A 22,240-nucleotide genomic window follows, 5' to 3' on the forward strand; every position below is an offset into this window, starting at 1 on the left:
CCCATGAACCTCTGCCAAAACTCATCTAAGAAGCAGGCCCATTAGTATTAGAATCTGTTTGTGCATTTCTGCATCACAGAACATCACCACATGCCGTTCTTAGCCATTCTATCGATAGGAATGCTGTTATGGGGCGGCGCTTCTCACACGAGGTCTATGAATTCCAGTCCACACCATAAACATGTGGTAAATGTGTTTGGTGATTAGGATCACTGAACTGGTGGCTTGCTAAGAGAGTGCAGCCATGGCAGTCGTAACGAGCAAAAACAGAGATTTGAGAAAGCTGTCCTGTCCGCAACATCGATGGGCCATAACCCAGAATTTGTACTCATCAAACACACCATCCAATCAATGCCACCTCGCGCGCGCACACACAAACAACAACTTAGAAGAAGAAGAAGATCCAATCTCTGTCAACTGGTTAAATGTGGACACCACTGCTCTTTTTTTGCTCACACATGCACAAGCTTGAACCATTAGCAGTCCAACTGCTGTGACCTTTGGGCCATTGATCGTCCGCAAAGATGGCCTGATCAATCACTGGTCCTAATCGACGGGCGCAGGTGTCATGCGTAAAGATTTTCCCATTCACGCTTAAAAAAAGAAAAAGCAAAAAATTTGAAAACCAAGTAGAACCTCAAAAAGAGATGCAACAAGAGCAGTTTTAAAGTAAAATTATCAAAGTGATCATGCTTTAATTGGATGGCTGAAAATTTCGGATACGTTTTCCTTTCATGATGGACTTGATGAAAAACACACCTCAAAGCATTAGAAGCAAAATCAAACACAACCACGCCCATCACCTCATCAAATCCAGGGAGAAAAGAACTTGTTGGCTTTGGTAAATTCTCATTGCCAGAATTCAAAATCTCGATATAAAATGAGCCCTTGCATACAAAAAAAGGAAGTACAATCTTATTTGTGTGTGGAGGAACTATCACCACACAAAACAATGGTGACCGTACCTTGGTGTCTGTCGGTGGTTATGGAAACCTCTTCTCCATAGAAAAAGAAAAGCATCAGCTCGAAACACTAATAGATGGGCAAGAGAAATTGAATTGTATGCCTGTCTTCCCACGATCATGCTCAAACTGTTTCAGTATGTAACAGTAGTTTATCTGGAAAATAATTCAAATTTGTTAAGTAAAGAGTTGGGTCTTTTCTGAATGAGGAAATATAAATGTCTGGTGAGGAGATCTAAACATACATACATGCATTGCATATATACATATATATACGTTTTGCTAATGTGCCCACCTTTATGGGGACGTTAGCAACATCCCCAAACCTTTTAAATGACGTTATGAACACCCCGATCATCATCCAGGATGGCTCATTCAATAGTACCATTGGGATCAAGCCATTTGCATAAATTGTGCCAATCGGGTGATCCTAACCCTTTTGAGGGCCAATTTGTTAAAAAACCATCTATTGTTTACGAGCCATGGATGGCATGGTTAGAATCATCAAACTGAAGTGAATCTATCAGATAGATGTTTCAAGATGATGATTGGACCTATTTTGTTTCTCTGCTCAATCTTGACTGCCATTTTCCATGCTATTGATCAGATGTTTAGAATCATCTAATTGGCGTGATTTTGCACCATGGCTGGCTCCTAGTTGTAAGGATGAATCGGTTCAAATCAATGATTGGTCATCCCATATGTCGCTAACATCCCCATGAAGGCAGGGTCATTAGCAAAACCCATGTATGCATGTATGGTCTAGTAGTTTGTTTAAACCAACAAACTGCACACGCAGGGCCCACCTTTTGGTGATTTACACTGTTCATATGGTCGGCCCATTGGTAGAAGGGGGATGCCCCAAAAAATTTCCCCCATCGGATGAATCTTACTGTTAGACTGGGCCCCTGTAAAATGTGGACGCTGTATGTGAAAACGGATTGGCTAAGATTCATCCAGATATGGGAAATGCTGAGGCATCATTGTGGTATCCTCCAGTTGAACTGCATATGATATGATACTGAAAGATGGACAATGCATCAATGATGCTGGAATGGACAACCAATCATTCCTTTTGATCAGGCGTGATATGGTACCTCTTTCCAGATGCACTAGGAAATGTAAGATGGCACACAAACCTCCATGCGAAACAACTTGGTGGGAACGATTAAGCCGAAACCAGCGGAGGTCCGGAATGATTCTGCAAATTTCCGAAGTGAAAAATTCTGATACTCATTCTCAGTCAGTTTGGCCAGATTTCCAGCACAGACAAACATGTGACCGTGTATTCCAGATTCCCTGAACAGCTTCAATGGCAGATTGAAAGATAGGTCTGCAAAAGCAGTAACGGCAAGATCTCCCCCAATGACATCCCTCCCAGGTGAGGCAGTTGCTTCGTCTTTATCCAGTTTATCAATGATTAACCTTCTGGAGTCGGTTGGCCCCAATCCTCTAGGCTTGAACCCCAACAACATTGTGGGCCCACCCAAGGAGCACACGGGAGAGGCGTGGCCGCCTATGAAGAATCTCTCGGGCAGAGGAGAGGACATGTTCATGAACCCTCTTCCCCAAGGCAAGACAATGCCTGTAGAGACCCCAAAGTTGAGGGCTGCATTGTAGAAGCCCAAGGGGAGAGCATAGCGGAGATCGAACTCCTGTTCAAAATACACAAGAATTACATTGAGCAATGTTACATGCTAGAGAAAAAGGATAAGCCTTAAAGTTCTTGAATCCATAAAAGCGTATTAACGCAAATGGAATACACATATTGCCCAGAACTAAACTTTGACCATGAGAGGGAAAATAATGACATAAACCTTATACAGGGTGGACAATCCCTTGTAAGGGCCTGTTTGGACTTGGGCAAAATTGTGTCACAACTAGCAGCAATCCTTGGCATGCTGTAAGAGCTAACGGATCATGGACATGCTGTTGCTAACTAGCTGTTCCATCCCTTGTTTATGAAACACCCTGGAACATGGACAAGACTAGATTGTGGCACATGTGGATAACTTAAAGATTGGTTGGTGATGCATCTACATGTGCATGTGCACATTTGAAACGTGCCAATCTTCAGTACTTGGAGATTGATGGTGGCACATGTGGGATGCTTGAACTTGGACAGTCACTCATGGCACATTGGAACATGTCACACATGTGCATGGACAAGTGCGATCCTCACATGCACCAAAACTATAAAATGTCATTGACAAGTAGTTCCACCTCTCCATCAGAGACTCAATCCATGGTCTAACAGTCATATATTCATGACTAACTGTCCAAAAGTGCATTGTTTCCTATGCAAAAGGGGCTCGACAAACCATGCACACGTACAGTTGCTGCAACACAACTTTGCCTAAATCCAAACAGCCATTCAGAGAATTTCGTTTTGGTGGTCTAATAAAGTGATGGAATCCACCTAAAAACATGAGAAAGGTGGTTAATCCTACATGGGCATGTAGAAAAAGAAAAAGAAAAAGAAAACAAAAAGAGGAATACATGTTGTGACAGGTCACATTGTAGATTAACCTGAGTAGGAAAAGAGTGCAACATACCCTGATTTGTTGTTGTCTTCTTTTTTCTTTTCTTTTCTTTTTTTTTTTTTTTGGTGTTCAATTTAATTCCACCAAATTTGAGAACTATGCTTTAGGCTTGTCATATTAGGAGATTTTTGGGGCATCGTCAATACAAGAGAAGGCCAACAGATTGGCAGTCTGAAATCTCAATAACTAAGCCATGGGTCCCTCCTTTTCAAATTGAAAACTAGAGTATATTGTGCAGTTGTGCATGTCCTCAGTTCAAGGATTATATCATTATTTTCTATTCTTTTTTGTTTTCATTACTTTCATGCATGGCCCATATGATGTGGCTTAAAGACAAGTACCTGTACGGGATATTTATGGTTTGTTCATTCTACAAGAGACGAATGACAATTATTAACGCATGCATGATGTGCTTTTAGAATGAGGAATCGGTGGGCCATTTATTTCTTCATTGCCCTCTTGCAAGGGAGTTATGGGTTTGGTTCTTGAATTGTTTGGTGTTGTTGCTAGAATTTGGATGGGCAGGGGCTAGTATCTGCACTAGTAGTATCTAAAGGACAACGGAGGCGCCGGTTATGGCCGGAGACCCTCCGATGCCTAAGTCAGGTGAGTCGAATTAAAGTGGAAATGGGACTTGAGTTAGGGTTTTGGTGCTTACCCTCCTCCATTGGCAGTAGGTGTATTTATAGGGTGCTTAGGCGACTCCTAAGCTTGCGTATCTTAGTGGGATACGGTGGACTTGCGTGTCCAGGTGGGATACGCTAGATACATTGAAGGGTCCTTATTTGAATGAGGATCTGTTTCCGAAAGTATCACCAAGCCCACCTCAGTTGGCGTGATCTTTGGCTAGAATATTGACAAATCTTTTCTTCTTTGGTACAAGGCGAGATTTTTTCCGGATATCCCGCCTCTCAGGTCGGAGTCGATCTGATCAGCTCGGGAGGTAAGTCCTATTGTTAAGCTCTACCCTTAAGCAGTTCAGCTCGGTGTTGGTCCTTCGATGTTGGCTCATTTCATAGTTGATACCTTGATAGCTTAAGGAGTTCGTTCAGGTATTCTTAATCGGCACAGCTTTAAGATACCCCTTCTATAATCGGTTACATATCTCGTATAGCAGACCAGTTCGGTTTTCTCCATAACAGTCCCCCCCCCCCCGGAGCTCAGCGTGGACGAGCTTGGTAAATAAGAGCCTGAACTAATCTGGAAGCGTGGGAATTGGATTTCAAATAGTGAGTAGCCCGATCTTTTTGCCTCAAATTTGTCATCTGATTATGAGGGCGTGAATCGAAAAGGTGGCGCCCGTCGCGGGAATCAAAAAAGATATGATGGTGATTGCCCATTAATAGGCGAGCGTCGTTCGGCCTCTGTGCAACTCACCAGCGAACACCTGTCGCTCTAGTCATCATGGCCATACCTGAGCTAACCCTGTGTCACCACGTGAAGGGGCCCATTAGTCGAAGGTCACCCTCGAAGTTCCTCCCTCGTCTGTCCAAGCGGGGGCAAAGGTAGATGCTGCAGCAGTTCCCATGGAGTGTCGGGGGGCATCTCCAATTCCAACCACGTCGGGCTCTCCCTCCCCCAGAAGCACAGATCTCCAGTTGCAGTGGGTTGATGGAGAAGGAATGCACAAGACTTAGACTAGCGGAGAAGCAAATCGGCAAGGCTAGGACTTTGCAGAATCGGGTAGACAAATAACAAGGGGGGAAGCCTCTACTTGTACAGTTTCTGTGACAGGGCATTTAATGTTGACTAAAGCCACGTAAGCCCGAGGAGATGCTTCGATTGATGTGCCCCTCTACATGGCGACACAGGGTTAGCTCGGGAAAGGCCATGATGACTTGAGCGACAGGTGTCCACTAGTGAGTCGCACAGAGGCCAAATGGCGCTCGCCTATTAATGGGCGTCCCCTCGTACTGCACAATCACCATCATATCTTTTTTTATTCCTGCGATAGGCACTGCCTTTTCGATTCCTATCCTCATCATCAGACAACAAATTTGAGGTAAAGAGACCAGGCTACTCACTATTTGAAATCTAGTTCCCGTGCTTTTAGATCAATTTAGACTCTTACTTCTCAAGCTCGTCCACATCGAGCTCGGAAAGGGGGAGGGGGGCAACTGTTATGGAGAAAACTAAGCTAGCCTGCTATACAAGACATGCAATCAATCATAGAATGAGCGTTTTAAAGTTGTATCGACTAAGAATACTTGAATGAACTCCTTAAGCTATCGAGGCATCAACTGTGAGATGAGCAGACCTTAAAGAACCTACACCGAGCTAAACTGCTTAAGGGCAGAGCTCAACAATAAGACTTACCTCCCGAGCTGATCAGGTCGACCTCGACCTGAGAGGCAGGATGTCCAGAGAGAATCCTTCCTCGTACCAAGAAAGAAAAGATTTGGCAAGATTGTAGCCGAATATCACGCTGACCAAGGTGGGTTCGATGATACTTTCGGAAACATATCCCCATTTAAATAAGGACCCTTCAGTATTTCTAGCATATCCCACCAGGATACGCAAGTCTAGCATATCCCACCAAGATACACAAGCTCAGGAGCCGCCTAAGCACCCTATAAATATACATACTGCCAATGGAGGAAGGTAAGCACCAAAACCCTAACTTGAGTCTCATTTCTACTTTAACTCGACTCGCTTGACTTAGGCATCGGAGGGTCCCCAGCCATAACAGGTGCCCTCGTTGTCCTTTACATACTATTAGTGCAGATACTCGTATGCCTACGGGTGTAGCCCCTGCCCATCTAGATTCAAGCAACAACAGAGGTTATCCATGCTTGCATGAATTTGGACAATTTGGGGAGAAAGGAACAATGAATGATTCCGTGATAAAAGTGCTCCAGGCTAGGAAGTTTTTAAGAGAGCTATATTGGATGTTATTGGGTGGGAGTCAAATGTAACTACACTAAAAGATAGCAATCTATGGGTTGAAGCGTAGACAACAGGTTTTTGCATATTGTGGGACTTCTATGCATATCTTTGTGCAGCTAATGGGAGTCCTTGTATTTATGCAGGACTGTATTCTCTGAGGAGCTGCCTTTTTTTATTTTTTATTTATTTTTAAACATTGACAATTATATTTCTAAAAGGCCAAAGCTGCAAATTTACAAGTATAAAGCAAAAATAGAATTACAAACCCTGCCAGCATTCCGGTAAAATAGAGCCGAGCTTTAAAACTTGCACCCACTCCAAGACATGAGATTTAGCCCTTCGGAATACCTCCCAAGCCTGCCACTTACGATTCCTAAAACATCAATCATTCCTCTCAAACCACAATGCCCAAATTCCAGCCAATAAATTTAAATGCCAAATATTCTTTCTACACTTCCCTAGACCCCCACCGTACCATATCAAAAAGAGATCGTCAATTGAACCCGACATCGCCCATACAACTCTGAATAGATTGAGAAAGTTGTCTCATATTTGTTTCGCGAACGCGCAGTGGATAAATAGATGATCCACCATTTTCTTGGCTCGTAGGCATAAAAGGCGTGCATTCGGTATGATGAGGCCTCTTTTACAAAGATTATCCAAAGTCAGAATTTTCTTCCTCTCCACTAGCCACACGAACGCCACCACCTTTGCTGGAGCACCATATTGCCAAACGAAAGATATTGACCTAATTTCGCACGAAGAATCACCCCTGCATAAAGATTTCACTGAGAACTTTCCTGATTTTTCATTTAGCCACACCATCGATTTGAGGGGCTGCCTTGGCCCGTTTAAATTAATAAAGGCATCACCTTTCAGGGAAAAAAAAAAAAAGCATGGCCCATATTTTCAGAAAAAAAAGTCTTCCAACTTTAAACAACTAACCTCAATCCTAACCAATCCAACTATGACCATATAATTCCTAATTCACTGCTAAGTGCACAAATGATGAAAATCAAGGGCTGATTCTTGTCTGAATTGCAAAACCTTCGGCATATTGTCAAGGTAACTGAATAAACCTTCAAAATAGGAGCATTTTCATGTCTTTCTGATGTAGTTTGACAACAGCTTGACCAGGGACCTAGTTTCCCTATGTCTACCCATCGTATATTCAATTAGCTCCTGAGTTTGACTTTGGTCATGTCCAATATTCCACTGACAATCCTCGAATGCTTGGTTTGGAAGGCCTGTTATTTTTTAATTGCATCAAAGGGTGTCGGGCAACTCATCAACCTTCCTATTTATGCAGGCAACCAAAACGTTTAGCTATATGCCACCCAAGTTTGGGTAGAAGTATTGAGTACGGCAAGAATCAGGCTTTGCAGATGTTAAGAATCCAGAATCTAAATAAATGGGTAGCGCTACAATGGTCACTGCTCACAAGTATAATCATGTGAAAATAACAGCAATTGAGTTTGTTACCATTTTTGGAAGGGTCATAGCATCGAAATAACCTAGACAACAAATTTTAACACTTCATCCGATATATTGCGATATTGCTTCCATGGCGATAATATTGGGACACGTTCAGTTGTATAAATACGATACATAGTGTCTCTTTACCTGTGATATTTTTCCAGTATCAATTGACATCAACGACAATTGTGATATTCAATAATAAATAAATAAATAAAACTTCTTTTGTGCATTTTTTTTGGGAATTGTGTTTCTTGGCATGTTGTAACAACTCCATTGAAGTTGTTTTGCATCAACACGAATTTGGTGGAGAATGAACCCCAAAGGTGAGAAAAGTTTGATTAAATTTGTTTTCTTTTCAACAGATTAGCAAGAAAACAGGTAGAAATCCATATCCATGCACAAGTTCCATGCATTAACATGGATTTCAAGCAAGAACTCATTTAGTTCTTTGTACTATTTGGTTCTGTTGTTTGTGTTTTGTCGCTTGTAGTCAACAATATTTGAATGGCATGAACTCATTTTGGATTAACTGCCTTACTTGTGGCCAACGGTGCACAGTTCTGTCCCCTACAGAATTGTAAACTATTATGCATAGTTTCTTTTCTTTTTTCTTTCTTGTTGTAACGTTTTGAGTTCTGAGCATGATCATGTTTCTTTTAACCTCTTGAAGTTTCACTAAAAAATTCCTTCATTTTCTCAAGTTCCCCAGTGTTTCCCTCAGACAATGACACATTACATGATACATGCAATATTTCCAGTGTTTCCCATGATATTTTTGGGGTCGTTTGGATGGTGGTAAATGAGGCAAGCTGCAAATGATTTACTAGTAAATCATTTACAACTTGCGTTTGGATGCCCTAAAATGCTTGTAAATCATTTACTACTTGTAAATGATTTACCACCTTTTCCCCCTTTTCATTTGCTAGCAAAAAGCTGGGATTTCATTTGCTAGCAAATGATTTACCAGCAAGAAGCCTCCAACGGCTCTTTTTTTTTTAAGGCTGGGCTATAAAAGGAGACACGCACCTCCCTCTCTCCATTGTATCTAAGAACTCCAATGGCTCTCTCTCTCTCTCTCTCCATTGGAATGTTTATATTCAGTTGTTTGGCCTTATAAAAGACCATTTGAATTTGTAGGCCCGCTTTTATGGCTGATTACTAGGTTTTACATGAGAATCAACCCTAAGCTTTAGTGAGATGGGCTAAACCCAATGATCCACTCTTATATGCCATTTGAATGTTTTTTTAATGAATTACTTCTCTAAACTATGTCAAGTGTGAATACACAATTATAGGATATAAACCATTTTCAGGCTATCCAAACATTGTAAATGATTTACTAGTAAATCATTTACAACTTAAAGCCAAACAGACAGGCTGTAAATGATTTACTTACTGGTAAATCATTTACAAATTAAACCATTTACCACCATCCAAATGACCCCTCTGTAACCAAGGGTGCAACACATAGTGAGATAAAAAATACTTCATACAGTAGATGACCATATCCCATCCCAAGCCCACATGAGCCAAGAATCATAGGGCCTAAGTCGAATCCATTATAAGAAAAGAGAGCGCAAGTCCAGCCCAATACAAACCACTGAGCTCATTAGGTCGGACCTAAGGCCAAACTCAACTCAAAATAGCTTTAGCAATAGACATTCAACTTGGCTACGTACTTTCTTGATCAGTGGGAGGGAGTGAAACTTTCAACACTTTCATACTCTGGGAGAGAAATGTTTCATGTACTAGCACCAAGAAAAAATAAAATAAAATTTGACAGGATAACTATAAGACCAACCATGCTTTGTGAGACAGAATGTTGGCCAGTGAAAGAACAACATGATGAGTCTAGCTGATATGATGATGTTGAGATGGATGAGTGGCAAGACAAGGAAGGAAAGAATAAGAAAAGAATGCATTCAAGGGAACTTCGGAATAGTAATGATAGGTTAAGATGAGGGAAAGTAGAATTAGATGGTTTGGTCATGTGCAACAGAGACCAAGAACCTTGTCGGTTAGGAGTGAGTGAGTACAAATTGAAGGCTCTAAAAGGACGTGGATGGAGGTAGTAAGAAAAGACTTCATGACCTATGGTCTAACTAAAGGTCTGGCCCTTGATGAAGTGGAATGTGGCACAGGATTCATGTAACCAACCCCAATTAATTGGAATAGGGTTCAGATGATGATGATCATGAGGAGGAAAGATGGGCTCAAAACCAAGACCTCAATGTTGAAACACGCCCTATCTACCACTAAGCCAAGAGGTCGAACCCTGCCAGCATAAATTGTAAAAATCATGGAAATTTGATTCAGATGGATCTTAAAAACAAATATGCAGTGACTTTTCTTTAATTGTTTGATCGGTGCATAATCGATGGACAAAAGAAAACAGTCAATGATCAAATTCGGCAGGTAAACTCCTAAACACAAATATGCAATGACTTGATGGATCTTAAACACAAATATGCGGTGACTTGATTGTCTAATTGGTGCATAATCAATGGTCAAAGAAACAGTCAAAGGTCACATTCAACGGGTAAGCACTTATTAATCCGTAGAACTTTGACAACAACTTTCCCCTCCTCTTTAGGGGCTAAAGTATCCACTAGATATTCCCATTCTTGCTTCTCAAGAAACCCCTAATCAAGCTAAAACCAAGGTTGCCGAGGAACTGTCAAAGTTACATGTCCAATAGCACTTTTTTTTTCTTTTTTTGAAAGATAACTGAATTGTATTAAAGGAAAAGAGAGAAACAAAATAGAGGAGATTGGGCGGCCGAGATGGCCAGCCAGTTAAACTCCGAAAAAGAGAAAATTACAATCCTGCATTGAAACTAAAGAAGAAGCCCATTCGATTAAGAGATGAGTCGCCCTAAGAAAAGTAGCCTCAGCTGATTTGGAGGAATCAATGAAGCATCTATCGTTTCTTTCTTCCCAAACGGCCCACCAAACCGCTAGGATAGACATTCTCCAAAGCTTAGAAATTTGTTTCCCACAAGTAGCTCCATGCCAGGCTTGGAGGAGATCATTCACAGACTTCGGGAAGGTCCACTGAATCTTAAAACAGGCAAGGAGGGCTGACCAAATCTGGTATATGAAGTGACAGTGAATGAAGAGGTGGTCCACCGATTCTTCTTGCGCCATGCAACATAGGCAAATATTTGTGATGATCATTCCCCTCTTTCTCAGATTGTCAACTATGAGCACCCTATCCTTGCCAACCAACCAACCAAAAATAGCAATTTTGTGGGGGACTTGATACTTCCAGCCATGATATAGGGAGGACTTAGCAGTAGGAGATCTCACAAGAAGACTGTAAAGGGATTTTACCGAAAATTCACCGTTTTTGTCCAGACGCCAATCTAACCTGTCTGGCAATTGCTAATTTGGGCTGACGCTATAAATCCAGCTTGGAAGGGCCGCATATTCTTCAATTTCCTTATCTCTGAGAACTCTTCAACACTATGTTCCACACTACGGCACCTCCAGCAATCGAAAAAGAGGCTTCCATAGAAATATTCTGATTCTTCACAATACGGAAAATGAGAGGAAAAGCGGCGCACAGGGCTTCCTAATGCAGGGGCATTTCTGATTCTTCACAATACGGAAAATGCGAAGAAAAGCGGCTCATAGGGCTTCCTAATGCAAGGGCATTTTCACACCGGGCTCGAGTGGAGTAGCCCGTGGGATGCGGGGACATGCTCGGGGTGGGCGGCCCATGTGATTTGGGGCCCACGATGGGGGGTTCAGCCGAGGACCTAACCCATGCGATGTGGGGGCCGGGCTATGAGATAAAGGGATTAATTCGTCATACTCTAACAGTTCAAGCTTTTAGAACAACTAGTTAATTGTCCTGCATCAAATTGGTATTAGAACGAGAGGTCTCGTGTTCGAGACTCCTCATCAGGGGTGATTAATGCAGGAGCATTTTCACACCGAGCTTGAGTGGGGTAACCCGTGGGATGCAGGGACATGCTCGGGGTGGGCAGCCCATGTGATTTGGGGCCCACGAGGGGGGTTCGGCGGAGGACCTAACCCATGCGATGTGGGGCCTCGGCTATGAGATAAAGGGATTAATTCGCCATACTCAAACAGTTCGAGCTTTTAGAGCAACTGGTTAATTTTCCTGCATCACTTCCTCCCCATTCCAAATGTCTATCCAAAATCGTGTACGGTTGCCCTTACCAATGATGAATCTGACTCCTTTGTACACCTCTACGTTGGTGGAGAGAATTCCTTTCCAGAGAGAGGAAGTTTTATAATTAGAAGAGGTCTTTGTCCACCAGCCCCCAACCGAACGACCATATTTACTTTTGATTAAATCATTCCAAAGGGTCCCGTCCTCAGTCCCGAGTCTCCAAATCCAATAGCACTTCGGTGGGTATTTCCACAAGATACTACAATTCACATGTCAGTTTCCCTTCTGGCCATGCAAATCTTGTTCTGTATTCCTAACCATATTGGTGAACCAAAAAAAAATGGGTCATATCAGCCCATATTGGTGCCAATACAACGATAAAGCCCTATTTAAACTTTTTATTTCCAAATTTTCACTCATTTCTCACTTCTTTCTTCATTTCAACCATGGAGGAAACTTATAAACTCACTTTAGACTACATCTAGGCCTATATTTGAGGATCAAGAGTTTGAAACACAAGATTTTAGTGGGAACAGACCATTTTGGGAAAATCAGAAAACAAGGCTTCACTTTTACATTTTGTTTAATTTTCTTCTTCTTTTTTCAATGTAATGGGCCCGATGCACCAAATCATGCTTGATTTTTTGTTCAACTAGGGCCCATTTAGTTTACTTCCAACAGGTCAAGTCGACAGACAACATTCTTATCCAATAATGGTCTGATACACTATCAAATATAAATTTTAAAAGAATACACACACAAAAACAAGATGATAGATGCTAGTGATTTACACTTTTTCCTATTTTATAATAACTTGCAAGTTTTTTGGGGCAAAAAAATTGGCGTACATGGGCCCGTATCATCCAATTGGGTCTAATACAGAATGCACCATATCATATCACTTTCAGCACAGCCAATATGCCCCCATATATTTATAATCAAAACCTAGAATAGAATCATTAGACAAAACTGCCTCTTCATTGTACTGAATTAGTAAAACAACAATGTCCCTTGGGATGCCAAAAGAAGACTTGTGCCTAAGCTAGGTCTGGCCTCCCAAGTCACAAGTGATCACCTGAGCCTTGAGGGGTGCCTAGGTGACTACGCAATCAGCTTACCGACCATTTAGAAAAGCTATTATAATATGCCCCTTGAAACCTATGTTACATGGGATAGTATTAAAACAAGGATTGAATATTCCTCACAAGTCATAAGCAGTGATTTAAATATCGGTAGCGATGCATGTATTGCAACCTCGGGATACAGAAAAATCTTGGTACCACATGGGAAATATCACATGTATCACGGAATGTTGTTGTTCTTGCGAAACATTGAGAAACATTGGGAATTGATTGAATTTTTCAACGGAACTTTATAGGATGTTAAAAAAGACATTATTGTGCAATTATATCCTTAAATGAGGTCATACCCAGCGTTCGAAATATCAGTATCGCGTTATGTATCACACCCTTGGGATACGGATACATATTGGTTATCGCATGGGATATATCGGTTGTATTGCGTAATTTATCGTTGTTGTTGGAAACACGGGGAAACAATAGGAAATTGGTTGAATTTTTCAACGAAACTTCAGTGAAAGTTAAAAAAGACATCAATATACACTTATAAATCAAAACATTACCAAAAAAAAAAAAAAGAAGAAGAAGTGCATATAATAGGTTTTCTTTGTATGGATCCTAATCTATGCATTGTCTAACTGAATTGATGCAAGTATATTCAAAGTTTATTCATATAATTTATAAATGTAAGAAGTGTGAAAACACAAGCAATACATTCAAAAGCAAAGAAGAATCACTAGATCAGGTAACATACATGTTTGATTTTATGTTTGGACACAAAGATTGGAACCAATTTGCGAGAAATTGAAATTTTTTTATTTTTTCTAATTTTCCGCAACTCGGCCCTTCTCTTCCAAATATCGAAATCAAAGATCCCAATCTTTGTAATAATTTGACCCTAATTTAACATGATTTACAGGGAGGGAGAAGGATTGAAAATTGAAAATGCTCACCGGATCAAACATGTGAGATATATCCCACTAGTTGTGTTTCGGACCGCACAAGTGGGATACAAGATATATCATAGGATATATCGGTTGATATCGTCGATACTTAAAACACTAGTTATACCATTTATAAATCATACAAGACAAGTATGAAAACACAACCAAAACATTCAAAAGCCAAAAAAGAAGTAAAAATATACCTGTTTAATATTGTGCGTGTATCAAAAGATATATTTTCAAATTATTTCTTATTAATTTCCTATTAAAAAATTAAATTAAATTTTAAAATAAATAAAAGAGTGTCATTCAAAAGCCCAAAAAAATGTGAAAATATACCTATTTCATATTGTGCATGTATCAAAAGATATATTTTCAAATTATTTCTTATTAATTTCCTATAAAAATTTAAATTTATTTTTAAAATAAATAAAAGAGTGTAGCTTATATTAAGATTAGCTTACACTCATCAATACACAAAATATCTTAGGAACCAATTTTGGTTAGTCAATGTAATTTTTAGAAAAATATTAATTTTTATTTAGTTTTCATTATTTTTATTTAAAAAAATCATTTTTTTTCAAAAATTCCGTCAGTCTGTGGATCAACCTACAAGCAATCTCACAGATTTTTCCACACTCTAATTGCAAATTAGATGGGTGAAATGAGAGGAATTTCATTTTTTTCCAAATTCCTTCATTTTCTCCGAAATAAAAAATCGGAGGTAAAAAATCGATTATTGAGCATGCAAAACATGCAAAATCTTGGATTAGTAACTTGGTTCCACCGATCTTAAACTATTTAAGCAATTACAAAAACACTTTAAATTATTTTTTAAAAAATCACCAATTGGGTTCCAGCCCATCTCCATTCTCCGACCTTGATTTCCCACCCAAATTCTCCTCTCCAAACAACTCCCAAGAACTGGTCAAAATCCCCTTTGGAATCTAATCCCCAAAAAATTTTGAGAAAAAATGGATTTTTTAGTGTGTTTTTTTCTGATTGTTTTCTGTTTTTTTACAAAGGGAAATTGTTCTCTGGATATTGTCCATACATATGTTAGTGAACACGTGGCCTCGCAAGTGACAACTTATTGTTTGGTTATTGTCAAGTGGGAGCGTGCTTCCTAGTTTTGGAACGTGCACCTTTTACTTGTTAAAGGAATTCCCGCGTATGGTAACTTGGGAGGGGCGGTCCCGCTGGATGACAACTAAATACTGGTTTGTGGGCTCCACATGTTTCCCACTATGTTATTTGCATCATTTAAAGGATTCAACTGCCTTAGTTGGATGCCCATATGCTGATATGAGACCTAGAGTTGTTAAATATTTAGAATTTATTGTGAATCGTGCAATTTCAGCAAGAGCATGATATTGTTACAATAGTGTTTCCACATATTATACTTATGAGCAGTGATTTAAATGTTGATAGTTTTGATAACTCCCCCAATATCGCACTTCAGCGATACATATGGAAGACACGTGGAATGAAACAGATCTTGCCCCAAATGCACTGTAATGCAATCAACTCTAACACCAAAGTCCACAGTGAGAACAACAATATATGTAAGTACAAGATAAGTCCACAAAGACCAACTAGGTAACTGATGCAGATCTTTTCTTCTTCTTCTTCTTCTTCTTCTTCTTTTTTCCTTTTTTTGCTGATTTCCTCCTAGCATGTTATATTATAGTGAACACAGGCCTAAAAGGCTTGCTGCCACACATGACTTACTATTTGATAGATATTCAAAACAACACAATATGTTGATTCAGTAATAACCAATGAAATTTGGGAAAAGATTGCAAAGTGAATGAAAGAAGCTACAATGGGAGAAAATTACCTCAACAATTTATTTAAAAAAGAATAAAGAAATAACAGAAGGATAGAGTGCGCAACCTGGCGTATGAATCGTAAGCTCCTACTATCAGGCGCAAGACCTCCAATTTGAGACACCGAAGCAAAGGCGTATCCACAGGTTGGCCTCAATTGTGAGTCTCTGTGGTCAATCTTATACGTGTACTTCATAGAAGAAAGCAAACTGTGTCCCAACTGTCTCCTTATTGACTTGGAGGACATGTGTGAAGGATCCGTTAAGGTACGCCACGTAAGATTGTAAGCCAAGTCATGATGCTTTGTTGAAACCAAGCCAATGGAAATGCCCAACAATCGTTCTTTGTAAGATGAGAACTTCAACCAATCTTGAGAGAGTAGTGACGCTCGAGCCAATAGAGGGGTCGATAATGCTTTGAATCGGGGTAACAACAATCCGGTGCTTAATTCTGATGCTTGGTCCCATCCATAAGCCCCGGAAAGATCCCAAATATCACCATAACCAAACAAGTTTTTCAACTTGAGGGATCCTTCAAGCGACCAAGATCTCGCCTGCAAAGCATGACAATTTGAATTACATGAGAAATGGAACTTAAAGAAATATGTATAAACCACTCAAACTGGCTTCAGGGAAGATACATCAAATAACCATACGAGACTGAGCATAAAAAGTTTCTTGCTCTCTTTAACAGGCGAGAAGTCTAAATGACGATTGATTACCAAAACATTTGACTGTAAATTCAAAAATACTTTATTTATTTATTTATTTATTTCTATTTTTGAGATTGTCAGAAATAAAATATGTTAAGAATGCAAAAAGGTTGTGGCAAACGATCGGTTGTGAATGCATGCAACATGGGCATCTACGCATAACATCTGCAAATACATACTTAGGGTTTGCATACAAACATAGACATGTATGCAGCATGTGCATGTACATCTGAGTAAATTAAGTAACATACATACATCTATATCATGCACCCGTAAATAATAATAATCATCATCATCATCATCCAAGTCTCATCCCACCTAATTGGGGTCAATTACATGAATCTTGTTCCACCATTCCACTCTATCAAGGGCCATAACTTCAATTAGACCATACATAGGTCATCAAGTCTTTTTTAAACTACCTTCACCCATGTCCTTTTGAGCCTTACCCTTGCCCTTTTAGATTCTTCAACTTGTGCCAACTCGCTCCTCCTAACCACTGCAGTTCTTGGTCTCCATTGCACATGACCAAGCCATCTAAGTCTATTTTCCCTCAACTTATTACATATTGATGCCACTCCTAAGTTCCCCTGAGAGCATTTAGTTATAATTCTATATTGTCCCATCTTGCCGCTCATCCATCTCAACATCCTCATTTCAGTTCCACATCCTATGAACATGTTGTTCCTTCATTGCCAACAATTTGTCCCAAAAAGCATGGATGGTCTTATAGCTATCGTATAAAACTTCCCTATTGGTTGAGCGGTACATGACAATCACATAAAACTCCAGAGGCACATCTCCATTTCTTCCACCCAGCTTGAATTCTATTGGCAAATCCCTCTTAATCTCTCCACTCTCATGAATTGTCGACACATGATATCGAAAGTGGTCATTTTGGGAAACTTCTTGGTCAACAATCTTAATTAATTCCTATTGTTACTAAAATTGCACTCCACATACTTTGTTGTCATGCAACTAATTTTAAATCCTTTAGATTCTAAAGCACCCCTCCATAAATCTAGCTTTGTGTGTACTCACTCCCTCATCTTGTCAATCAAAACCATATCAAATGCAAATAACATACACCATAGGATCTCTTCCTGCAAATGCTTTGTTAATTCAGACATAACAATGAGAAAAGGTACAGGCTCAATGCCGAGCCTTGGTGCAAGCCTACAATAAGTAACTCACTTGTCTCCCCACTAATGGTCCTCGCATTTGTTACCACTCCCTCTTACATATACCTAATCATGCCAACAGATCATTTAATCATGTCAACAGATCATGCACACATAAATGAAGTGCATATATCTACAGATTCTAAATGTGTCCATGCATGTAAAGGGAATGTATGTGCATATACATGCATGTTATGTATGTGTGCATCTACCATATGGCTGTATGATATGCATGCATCCATGTGTATTATAGATCGAACAAAATGAGTAATGCAAGCTCGCAACTGTATTTACATTTCTGTCAGTTTATGAATTTATGCATGAGTGCACGTGTGCTTGCATAGCGGTATAACTTGGTCCTTGGTAGTCAATAGTGAACTCCCATAAGCAGGAAATTGTTCATGCTTGGTAGCAACAACTTCAATGACTCCTTGCTCGAGAATAATAATAATAACAACAACAATAATGATAATAATCCCAAAAAGAAATGGTGTGGAAGCTCAACTTCAATGGCTCCTTGCTCGAGAATCAGTGTCTGAATGGTATTGTGGTTGTCAGAGATGAAAAAGACTACTGCATTCTCTTTGGGCAGAGGCGATGGAGTTGAGGGCAGGTCTCCAGTTATGCGTATCCAAGCTATCTGGTCCAATCATCACGGACAGAGATTCTTTGAATGTCACTTCCTGGGCGCAAAAATGCAGATGACTTGGAAGCTCTCGTCTTTGATGAGATCAGTCATCTTGCATCTGTGCCAAACATCTCTTTTGCTCATGTTGGGAGAGAAGCCAACTCATCTCTGTGTCATACTCGTTAGCTAATGAGGGAACCTGCCAGTCCTCTCTCTTGTACTGGAAATTCTTTTCCTTTATCAGGATGTATCTCTTTGCTTTCTTTTAATGAAATAGTCATCTTTCAAATAAAAAATATAGATATACATCATGGCAGTGTAAATATGCACATCTACATGCATTTATATGTGCACATGAACATTTGGCCAAGCATGTGCTGTGTCTCATGCAAGTATTTGAGCATGCCATAGGACCTATGAATATCAAAGGAACTTCTCAGACAAATGCAATTGGTAATCTCAATGAGGAAAACCTTTAAAAGGGCATGGAGAGAGCAAATATGCCATCAAGAATAACCATGCAGCTCATCGGTGTGGAGGACAAGAATATAAATGGATTATTGTACTTCTTTCAACTTACTAAATTTGCAATGGAGAAGAATTGCAGATGAATAACAGATTATATTTTCATTCTCTCAAGTTTTCCCTCAGGGCTCGTTTGGATTGGTGGGATCCAAAAAGTAGATTCGGAAAGGCAAGCGCCGCATTGGAGTAATACCGTGGAAAAGAATCCTAAAAGGTTGTTTGTTATAGTTTCCATGATTTCCAGGGAAATTTGGAATGGTTGATTATTAAAAAGTGAAATCTGTCTCTCGAAAAAGTGTGGAAATGAGGATTACAAGTTTATCATAGGAAAAGGAAAACAGCCTTTATTTAGGAAGACCGTGGAAAGGAAAACAGTTCTCCACAGGTCACTTTATTATTGCAATCAGCCAAAAATGTCACATCCGCAGAAAACATTTTTTACATGGTTATATTTTGGATTCTACGATTCAATAAGTCAGATGAGAATTGGTGGAGTTCAGAATGAAAATGACAACGCATGCATGCCTAGGTATCAAAGAGGGGATTGTGGAAGCAAATCACATCACATATCAAAGAAGTATACAACATTCTCGAGTATGAAGTTATCATTATTATCAATCCTAGTCCTTTTATATGTGTGACATGCATGAGAAATTAACATAATCCATCACCAATGCGAAGAAAAGTAATGGATGCATCAGCACGAACTGGCGTGCAAATTAATATCCATGTACAATGATTTGAAAAGAGACACAAGGATCGAAAAATGTCCACTACCAAGGCTGAACACTTCAAAAGGCTGTGGTGCGCCACCTTTCTTCGGGCTGTTTGGAATCAAGGAAAAGGAAAGGAAAGGTTCTTATGAAGGAATGGAAAGGAAAAGAAACTGGTGGAAAAGAAAAGTAGTTTCTGCCATCAATTTTCAATAAGATTTTCCGCCAAAATTGGGGCCATTTTCATAGCTATTGTTTGGTGAAACAAAACTTTTCATGGGAAATTTACTTCATAGTTGGTGGCATGTGCCACATTGGCACATGTGGCACATGTAGAACATTGGCACAGTGGGATGCTTGAAGATGGACAATGGCACATGTGCCACATGTAGAACATTGGCACGTGGCACATTGGGCACTTGAAGATGGACGGTGCACATGCGGCACATATGAGACACTTCAAGATGGACGGTGGCACATGTGGGGCATTTGAAGATGGATGTGGCACGTGGCACATGAGCGGGCAAGCGAAGATGGTTGGTAGAACATTGGCACATGTGACACATGCAAGGGGCTAGATGATGAAGGGTGGCACATTGGCATGTGGAGCACTTGAAGATGAATGATGGTACATTGGCACACGTGATATGTCACACATTGACACAGGCAGCACATGTGGGCCATTTGGTGCAACCCAGTTATTGAATCGATGAGATCTCGATACCCGAATCACAAAGAAATGGGCAAGAGTATACCCACAAGAATATTTGAGTAGAGGGAGAGAACTAACTTTATTGATATCAAGCTTCTTACAATACATTTCTTGATAAAACACGCTCGGAGACCCTAAATGAACTTTTAAGGAAAATCCCCCAACCATTAAATTGATTTCAAATCAATATAATCTACCTAAGATGGCAACAAGCCTAATACTAGTAAAAACAATGTGGAAATAATCCTCAAAATCTGCAATCACATCTTTAAATAACTTTTTTTAGCCGATAATAAATTTTATTAAAAAGGCTAAAAGCCAAAGAATACAAAAGAAAAGAAAAGGACAGAATAAAACTAAAGATAAAACCTACAACTCTAAGAAGCTATCTAGAAATTGTGCAACCAGAAGCACATTGGTTGCATATGCCCATTCAATTACATTCATTTTCGCCCTATTAATGACATCACAAAAACAACCCCTTCTGTTTTTAAAATTCCAACTATTTCTTTCCAATCAAATGCTCCATAAACCTGCTAGCAAACATAATTGCCACATTCGATTCCCAATCTTGCTCTTGCCCCCTCCATGCCAAGCCAAGAAAAGTTGGTCAATCGATCCTAGAATAACCCATGAGACTCCAAATAGATTAAAGAAGCCGGACCACATTTTTTATGCAAAGAGGCAATGAATGAACAAGCGATCAACCGACTCCTCATCGCAATAGCATAGGAGCCATACATACCACACTTTCGAAGATTGTCAATTGTAAGAACCTTCCTCCTACCCACCAACCATGCAAATGCTGCCACCTTGGAAGGAGAGCCAAATCTCCATACATGCGTTGTGTGACACTCAAATTGCTCCGAATAACCCCCAATTAGACTCATGTATAAAGACTTAACCGAGAACTTACCAGATTTTCCAATGAGCCACACCAAAGCGTCTTCCTCTGAGACTATTGGGAGGCGATTCAAAAGGAAATCCAACAACCTTAACAACTCTACCTTGATCTCCATCAAATTTCTTTTACAAGGAGGATCCCAAATAACTTCCTCACAAAGAATGGAATAACATCTCCCAACCGAGATATTTGGATCCATGGCAATTCAACCTAGATGAGGAAATAAAGTACTCAATTTTTTGTTTTCCACCCACATATCCTCCCAAAATAGTATCTTCTTCCCATTCCCGAATGAAAACCCCACAAATTCCCAAACCTTGTCCTTTAATTTGTTCATCGACTTCCATAATGATGAGGCCCTATACAATAACGAAGCTTTTGTCCATCTACCCCACCTCAACACTATATTTTCTACCAAACACCTCTCTCCACAAGCTGCCCTCCTCAACCCCAAATCTCCACACCCATTTACCCAACAGTGCTATGTTCATCACCCCCAACTTACGCAGCCCCGCACCTCCTTGAGATAACGATTTACTGTTTACATACTTCATCCCAATTCAAAAGATAAAATTATACTTTTATTCTGACCCTTGCCATAGGAAATCTCATCTGATCTTTTCAAACTTGCCTTCAATTGCCTTTGGACTTCTAAAAATAGACATGTAATAGATCGGAAGATTTGAAATGACAAATTTAATTAGTGCTAACCTCCCACACAAAGAAAGATGCCTCCCCCTCCAAGAAGATTATTTCCTTTCGAATCTTTCAATCACTTTATCCCATAGATGCTTAGCCAACTTCCCAATTCATAGGGGAAGACATTAACCTCCCACACAAAGAAAGATGCCGCCAAGAAGATAATTTCCTTTCGAATATTTCAATCACTTTATCCTATAGATGCTTAGCCAGCTTCCCAATTCGTAGGGGAAGACCCGAATATGAAAACGGGAAGGAAGTTGCGCTACATCCAAATCGAGCTGCATAGGCGTCGGATTCTTCC

At 40.0% G+C, this 22,240-nt stretch overlaps 1 protein-coding gene across 1 annotated transcript in view; it reads right to left on the bottom strand.

Moving 5' to 3' along the window:
• Positions 1-703: 703 nt before the first annotated feature.
• The window catches only part of LOC131253402 (uncharacterized), a 43,951-nt gene continuing 22,414 nt past the window's right edge, over positions 704-22,240 (bottom strand). The window contains exons 2-4 of the mRNA XM_058254372.1: positions 15,930-16,415; positions 2,102-2,617; positions 704-1,118 (exon numbers count right to left, since the gene is read on the bottom strand). Of these exons, the coding sequence (XP_058110355.1) occupies positions 1,020-1,118; positions 2,102-2,617; positions 15,930-16,415 (1,101 nt within the window). The 3' untranslated portion in view covers positions 704-1,019. The remainder of the gene's footprint in view (positions 1,119-2,101; positions 2,618-15,929; positions 16,416-22,240) is intronic.

The sequence above is a fragment of the Magnolia sinica genome, chromosome 8 (genome assembly GCF_029962835.1).
Source record: "Magnolia sinica isolate HGM2019 chromosome 8, MsV1, whole genome shotgun sequence".
NCBI classification, from domain to species: domain Eukaryota; kingdom Viridiplantae; phylum Streptophyta; class Magnoliopsida; order Magnoliales; family Magnoliaceae; genus Magnolia; species Magnolia sinica.